The sequence below is a fragment of the Benincasa hispida genome, chromosome 4 (genome assembly GCF_027475165.1).
Source record: "Benincasa hispida cultivar pf3 chromosome 4, pf3_genome.v1.1, whole genome shotgun sequence".
NCBI lineage: Eukaryota > Viridiplantae > Streptophyta > Magnoliopsida > Cucurbitales > Cucurbitaceae > Benincasa > Benincasa hispida.
The window spans coordinates 51,255,417-51,264,100 of record NC_143481.1 but is presented as its reverse complement, the minus strand read 5'-3'; the positions used below and the strand labels follow the sequence as shown (position 1 = coordinate 51,264,100).

At 27.7% G+C, this 8,684-nt stretch overlaps 1 protein-coding gene across 2 annotated transcripts; it reads right to left on the bottom strand.

The window, feature by feature from the left end:
* Positions 1-1,954: 1,954 nt before the first annotated feature.
* LOC120076662 (WAT1-related protein At4g08290-like) lies at positions 1,955-7,504 on the bottom strand. 2 transcript variants are annotated; one of them, XM_090313055.1, is made up of 7 exons: positions 7,351-7,504; positions 7,119-7,181; positions 6,880-6,996; positions 6,552-6,792; positions 4,389-4,547; positions 2,617-2,768; positions 1,955-2,281 (listed from the first exon to the last, which is right to left on the bottom strand). In XM_090313055.1, exons 1-7 carry the CDS (start codon positions 7,371-7,373, stop codon positions 2,131-2,133), a joined length of 906 nt encoding a protein of 301 aa, XP_090169181.1. In that variant the 5' UTR covers positions 7,374-7,504; the 3' UTR covers positions 1,955-2,130. The 2 variants fall into 2 exon arrangements, with proteins under 2 accessions (XP_090169181.1, XP_038886476.2); XM_039030548.2 differs by having other exon boundaries at positions 7,269-7,486.
* Between the last annotated feature and the right edge of the window lie 1,180 nt (positions 7,505-8,684).

Here is an 8,684-nt window from a genome sequence, read left to right as displayed (position 1 = left end):
TGGGTAGCATAGAATGACGAAGTAAGCTTTACGAGTGGATATGTGTTTTTATAGGGTAGAAGAGCTATTTTATTGATGTTTGCAAAACAGACTTGTATAGTAAGGTCCACCATGGAGTCTAAATATATTGCTCTAGAATTAGCAGGATAAGAGGTTGAATGGCTTAAAAGCCTGCAGTGAAATGTACCATTGTGGGGGGACACCAGTATGAGTGGCTTAAAAGCTTGCTGGAAGATGTACCATTATGGGGGTATCAGTTTCAGTTTCTTTGCATTGTGATTCACAAGCTGCCATAGGAATTGTCAAGAATAGCTGTATAATGTCAAAAGGAGATATGTATACTTCAAACATAGAGTTGTGAAACAGTTGTTGAAATGAGGAATTATCTCCTTGGAATTTGTGAAGTCGGAAAGAAACTTAATAGATTCTCTAACCGAAGACCTAACAAGGAGAATAATTCAGGAATATTTATTATGTATGAGACTCAAACCCATAAAACTCCATAGCCCTTTCTTTGGGTGGTTCTAATACGGACTTGACGAAGATAACTAAAACCTTACAAATCCATAACCCTTTCTTTAGGCGGTTTTGGTATGGACTTGATGGATAGTTGAAAAAATCTTCATAGCTCATTTTTAAGTGGTTTATCTTTTGACAAACTTGATGAAGTTGGTCCAAGTATGGCATAGATGTGAAGTCGTCATGGCCCTATTAAATGACCCTATTAATGACCCTAAATAAATGACCCTATTAATCCGAATATTTCATGATTGGATTGGGTTGGGTTCATTTTTTTAATAAAGGTTATTTGAGTTCAAAAAATTTACCACCTGAACAATTGGATTGAGTGTATAAAGTTTTTTCACCTAATCCAATCCATGAATACCCCTCATTGTCATTCCACAAAATATACTAACTAATTAATATCGTAATAACTAAATTATGCAAAAATCACTAAGTATATCAAATCCGAGATGATGAATATATTTATAGATATTTAAAGAAGAATCGGTTTTATTCGTGAATATTAATATTTCTAATTTCAATCCTCATTATACTATCGTTTTCTTTAAAAAATATTTCAATCTATTATGTATATGATATAATTTTATATTGTTGACTAAGATATTATTATAAGAAGGATGGAGATTCAAAATCCTTCGCTATCAAGTTGACTGTACATATAAAAGATTATAAATATGGAGAAACATTCCAATAAAAGACAAAAATATCTATGGATATGTTGCGATATATCAGTAAATCGGATGGTTTGATATCGATATTTACGAATATCTCTAATATCTTTTATAAATGCTCGTAAAACATAAAAATGTCATTATATTGTTCTATATGAATATGAGTACTAATAACAATATTCATAACTTAGTTTTTGAGCAAAAACAACTTAATTATTTATCTAAATAAATTTAAAAAATTTTGTGACTTATAGAAATATCCATCGATATCGATATTTTATCAATACATCCGTTGATATATCCGTAAAATTGAAATCTCGATTTCGATATTGATATCGACATCGACATTTTAATCCTTGATCCCAATAGATGCTTTTAATTGCAACATCGTTCACAATATATAAAATAATAGGAAAAGAGATTTATTGATGATGTAATAATCGTTGGTGTTAGGTAGACATTTTCTACATACATACCACATTTTAAACTTAAAATAAAGTCAATATCTAAACATAACTCAACTGGTTTAGACATATGTTATATATTTTTTTTGCCTACAAAGTCATGTTATTGAATAGTAAAAGAAGAGAAATAGAAAATTAAGAACTCATTTAATAGTAATTTGATTTTGAATGTTTAATTTTTGAAAATTAAGCATGTAAATGCCTCTTTCATCTTTGAAATTTTTAAAAATCAAATAAAAAAACTAAATAGTTACTAAATAGGGTCCGAAATAAATATAAAATATGACAAAGAGGTTTAAAAGGGAATGGATTTGGGTGGTAGTTATTATATATTATTTAATTAATAATTAAAGGAAAATTCTTACAAATAAAAATATTTAAAAAATATTTAGACTTTATAACCAAAAGCTTTTGGAAATTTTTGCTATAAAGTATAAATATTTATATTTAAAAAGAGTCCTTAAGTAAATTCATTTGGGAGGATGAAGGTGAGCATCTTGTTCGGCGGGGAATTGAGAGGCAATAATTGGAAGCTCCGGCACGGCGGCGGTGGAATAATCCTTGCGTTTTCCCCAAACAACTGAATAAAGCCCAATTGCAATGATAATGGCTCCAATAACACTGGCATTTACCACAAAATCACAATTAATTAATTAATTAATTAATTAGGTAAAGAATATAGATTTTTACAATGTGAAAAATGAACACTAACTATAGAGATTAGATTCTTCACCCAATAAGAAAAAGATGTGAATGGTTTATAATAGAAATGACTTGGACGATTATCGTAAATATAGTAATAAAAAATATATAAAAAAATTTAGATCCACATCCATCTCTTGTACAGCCCGTCTACCCCCAATAAAAATGTCCATTATATATTTTTTTAATTTTATTTTTACGTGTAAAAAAGAGAACGTGAGATTAAGTGCAGTATGATTGTTCATAAAAAGTACCTTCCAAGATGAATTTTCTCAGCGAGAACAATGGAGGAGATAATAGTGACAACAATCATACATAAAGGATTGAAAGCTGTGACAAATACAGGGCCTCTTGTCTTCATAACCAAAGCTTGAAAGTAATATGCAATTCCTGAACCAACTATTCCCTGAACAAATCATTATTCAAATCCACTTATTAATACCAAAACCATATGAATAATCTCTATGTTTTTTATTTTATGTTTTTATAATTAGTTAGGTTTTTCTTTTCTCACAATTTTTATACTACGGTTATCACCTTTTTTTTTTTAAGAACCTTTTGATTTTTTAGTCAAATTCAATAACAAAAGCAAATCTTTAAAAGCCACTATTTTTTTCCGTTTAGGTTGAATTTTGAAACATCTTTGACATAACAAATAATTTAAGAAATAGGACTAATTAAAAAATAAACGTAAACAAAAAAGTTAGATCCTGTTTGGTAATTATTTGGTTTTTCGTTCTTGTTTTTTAAAATTAAGTCTATTTCATCTACATTTCTTATAATAATTTGCATCTTCCTCAAGTACAATATTTGAATTCTTATCTAAATTTCAAAAATAAAAATAACTTTTTGAAAGCTATTTTGTTTTAGTTCTCAAATTTGGCTTGATTTTTTAAACCGTTAGTGAAAAAGAAATTTGGATATGGAAATAGTATTCATGAGCTTAATTTTTAAAAGAAAAAAGATTTTTTTTTTTCGAAAGCTACTTTTTTGGTTCTCAAAATTTTGCTTCATTTTTTAAACCATTTTGTTTTTGTTTTTGAATATTAAGCCTATGGACACTAGTTTCACCTCCAAATTTCTTCGTTTGTTATCTATTTTTCACCAATAATTCAAAAAACCAAACCAAATTTTAAGATCTAAAAAAATTAGCCTTCAAAAAGATATTTTTGTTTTCTGAATTTGGCTAAGAATTTAACCATTGTACTTAATAAAGATAATAAAGATACAAATTATTGTAAGAAAGGTGGATGAAATATGTTTAATTTTAAAAAATAGAAACAAAAAACAAAATGTTTATCAAACGGTGCCTTAGTTTTTTTGTTTTTGTTTTGTAAAATTAAGTCTATATCATCCACATTTCTTACAATGATTTGTATCTTTTTTAAGTACAATGATTAAAGTTTTACCCAAATTCTAAAAACAAAAACAACTTTTTGAAAGTTACTTTATTTAGTTCTAAAATTTTTGACTTGGTTTTCTAAATCATTGATGAAAAGTAGATAACAAAGAAAGAAATTTGGAGGTGGAAGTAGTATCTATAGACTTAATTTTCAAAAACAAAAAATAAAAAGGTGGAAGTAGTGTTTATAGATTTAATTTTCAAAAACAAAAAATAAAAACAAAATAGTTACCAACCAGAATCTTAGTAAACACAAATTTGAGATTTCTAAAGCCTTTCATTGTTTTGAATTTAAGGGTTAACCACATATAAAGTTGAAAATGTAAAGGGCTGTCTCGCTAAGAATTCGGATTTTGTTTTATGTATTCAAATTATCGAGTTAAACAAGTATGTTTTTGATAGGTAATTTCGGATTCTATTCTTAAAAAAAAATCTGGATTATATGATACAAACAATGAAAATTTTAAAAATAATATTTTTATATTTCAGTATATCCAGATTTTAAATTTTAAAATATAGAATTATACTAAAAAAAAATTAATACGTTTAGAAAAAAGATAATTAATTAGATAGAAAATTGCAGTGACATAATTATAAGATATAAGATTGAAAATGAAAAGAGACCATATAGAGAGGAGCAAAAAGCCTGGAGTCCCAACCCACAGCCCATGCACTGGCACGATGATCTACGGCTAATGCTACCACTGTGCTTTGAAGTGCACCAGCCAAACATATCAATGCCGAAAGAGACAGCTCCGCTGGGTATCTCTTCACTGTTATAGACTACAATTAACAACAAACCATTTAAGAGTTTACAAACACGTCGGTTTATGGCGGTTTTGACAACAAAACTTCTATTCATTTACATAATGGTGCGTGATATTGTTTGTTTTAGACATAAACAATTCATTCCTTCGAATAAAATATTAATATGACGAGTCTCTCCTCATTCATCTACTGTCCGACGAGAGCTTACTCTTATCAAAATTAAGAGCAAAGTTCGCCACAGTTCATTTGTGTAAAATAGACTGTGTTAACCACTTGTGAAATACCTTTAAATTTGCCAAAATCACTCCTTTTTAAAATTATTATGCTTGAGATGTAATAAAAATTAATTTTAGGAAAAATCAAAAATTATTTTTAAATTAATTTTGGAAAAATTAGATGGTGGGTGATTTTTTGTTGAGGTGATTAATTGGACTATAGTTTAGTTTTGTTTAACAATTGTTAATTAGTTATTAGTGAAACATTTTATTGGTTTTTTTTTTTTAATTTAAATCTTTGCTCAAAAGATGATAAACATTGATTATCATTCAAGAATGGCTTAATATAATATCTAGTTTAAGTATTTGAATGAGATGTATGTTTTAATTTTTCTTCCAATATTTACTAAACGTATTTTTCTTATGCTACATATCTATTATCATATAAAAATTTAACATTAAAGTAAATGAAAAAAATAAATTAATAAAAAATATATTTTTATCATAATTAGTTAGTTAAATAATTTTTCAAATATAAAATATGTTTTTTTAGTTATTTGGTAAAAAATCATTTTGGAACCAAACACAATAATTCAAAATCACCTTTAAATATATGAAAATTACTTTTAAGAGTTTGGAATCAAACATAAATATAAAAATTAATTTAATCATAAAAATCAATTGTAACTAAATTAGTTTTTCTAAAATCACTACTTTAATTATCGCTCTCAAACATGATATAATTTTATTTATTTTGGACAAATTCTTATGGTTAATTTGTTTTGGGAACCAGCCAAAAAGTCACATACTCTAACTAGCTTATATATCATATGAATCTAATCTCTTCCCCAATCAATAAAGAACTTTGAGGGCGTTTTGGGACAAAAACTATCATAAGACTATAATAACCAACTCAGTAAATATTATTTCAAAATACCCCAATTAGTTATCGTAAACATTATTTCAAAATTTCATTTACTACCGTATTTATTATTTTCTACCGTTTTTACTATTTTACATTTATCATTTTTTTTTTGTTTTTTATTACCATGTTTACTATTTCCCCTAACTTTAGTTAATGTGGTGTGAATGATAGAATCCTCATATAACATGGTTATTTTTTTCATTTTTATTTTTTGTATGTTAAATTAATTATTATTTACTTTTAGATTTTATATTGCACTTCTCTTCCCAAATTCAAATTCTTATGTCTGATTTGATATAAAGCTAGTTATATTATCATTATCATTATCATTATTTTTATTTATTTATATTTTACATTAATGATGCGACCTAAAAGAACAAGAATTGTTGTCAGACAAAAACAAAGATACCAAAGAAGAATAATGAGTAGCATTTTCTTTCAAAAAATAAAGTGTTTGTAATATGTGGTTTTCTAAAACTAATTTGGTAAATAACATGCCATCATTTAAAAAACAATTGCAAATGAGAAATTTTTTTTCAATACCAGTATAATTTTTAAAAATTTATACAATTCTGAAACCGGATTTAAGATGATATATGAATAAATCGAGATCACATTATTTATATCAATAACTTGTACTTTCTTTTTTTAGTAGCTCAAACATAGAAATTCCAAGGATGACGTCGTTGTGAATTTGAACTGTGTATCATGGGTGTGATTAATTTTGTATATCGTCGATTAATATATATTGATTAATTATGATTAAAAATGAAAAGTTAAAGTAAAGAAGGTGATTGTCAAAAGGGTAAGCTTCAATTTTCGTCCAGAAAAGAAGGCAAAAACCAATAGTTGAAGATTTGATAAGTGACATTAACTTACTTGTATTATGTAGAAAGAAGACCACGACACGCATCCCAGAAGGATGAACAAAGTGCCGGCAACCCAGTGCTGATTGACGGCGACGCCGCCGCTATTAACGTGGTGGTTGGTTTTTTGAGTCCAAAAGAAATCGAGAATTGGGCCTTTGTAAAGTGTCAAAACCAAAGCTCCGGCGAAGGTCACCAAAGTGCCAATTACCTTGGCTACCCCTCGTACTTGTTTTATATTTAGACGCTCCACTCTAAACCAATTAAACAAATAATACATTTTGAAGACCAAAAATGGTACAACAATACAAGTTCTTACGTAAAGAGAAATAAATAATTACCGAAAAATGACTGCAATGAGAAAGGTAACAGAGGGCACAGCGTTCATGATAGCTGATGCATATGATGCTGATGTGTACATCATTCCTAGATAACCAAATCCTTGATCAACAACGGGTCTGAATGATTCATAAAATCCAACATGTGAACTATTAAGATCATTTGAATTTAAACTCTTGAATCTTTCTATTATCATATCATGTTAAATATATTCTTAACAGGAAGAAGTTGGTATTCTTACTCTAGAAAACCCAAGACCATGATTTGTAAAGCGATTGGGAGTGTCATCTTTGGTCTTGTTTTCCTGCAAGAGAAGTGATGAAGTCGTTCTTGAAGAATTAAGTTAATAAATATTTGAGAAATCTATATTAGTATAAGTTTATGATTAAACCTTTCAAAGATTAACGCAAAGGGAGCGAGAAAGAGAGTGGCAACGGTGTTTCGATATACGATCAAAACGTAACGACTCATACCTTTGGTGAGAGTGGCCATACATATTACATATATGCCTGCAATTCCAAATTGTAGGCTCACAACTAAAATATAAGGCTTCAACCTACTCATAATAGTATTCTCACCCATCATCTTTGGGTTAGTGAGAAGTGATGATAGAAGGGGAGAGCATATGAGAAACTTCATTGAAGAGGCATCCCTTTATATAGAGAAAATTTTAGTGAATTGTTAAATAAAACAAATAATTATTGGAAAAGAAAAGGTGACGTAGAGGAACTAAATATAATTACTAAATAAATCTTTTGATTCAAGTTTAAGGTGAATTCCAATCAAATGAAGAAAAAAAAAACATAGACGAGAGTAATATTTAGGTGCACCATAATATACACTCATCTTTATGCATTTTATATTTATCACACACATAAAAAATGAATTAAAATATTTCAAAAAAGAAGTAAAAAAATATGCTATATGACAAATTATGAATAAACAATTTGATGGGATGCGCAAAAATATGTATCGAAATGCGTTTACTATTTTTCAATATAATATATATAAAGAGCATATGATATGTATGCACCATATGACGTGGAAGGAAAAATTCCTCTCCATACATCAATTGAAAAAGACATTCAAAGAGTATAAATTATGTACATGTTATATATTTGGTAAGAATTTTCTGAAGTTAGAGATAAAGAGAGAAAATTTGGTTGGAAGGGAATGAGAGTTATTATATATTATCTTAATACTTTATTGTAATTCTTCAACTTCACGACAAAAATTGAAAGAACAAATTAGTATAATTCTAATATTGTTGTGAATTTGTGGGGAAAAATGAGACACAATGGAAACATGAATATTAATAAATATAATATTAAAATAAATATATAAATTAATTAATTAAAATAATGATAAAAAAAATAAAGTAATAGAAAATAGAAAATTTCTTAAAAAATCTTCACTTTCTCCAAAATTGGTAGAGTTTCAACCAATGTATATATTTCTACAAAATCCCTAAATGACCATTTATTTATAGAAAATTTTGGCAAGTAGGAAGTGGCACACTTAGACACTACCCATAGGTGGTTGAATGACACATAGCCAACACATGTGATAATGAGAAAATGACACTTGGCATTGGACACTAAGCATGACACTAATGGACATATATTATTATTATATAATATTAATAATACTTTTCCTTAGATGCCCATTATATATATGAAATATGCCTCAAAAGAATACATATTTCATATAATTTATACTTTCAAAAGAATATATTTGCTCCCACTCATGAAACATCACTTAAGATCTCCGAGTCCCCGCATTCCAACGTTGTGTACCAATTTTTCAA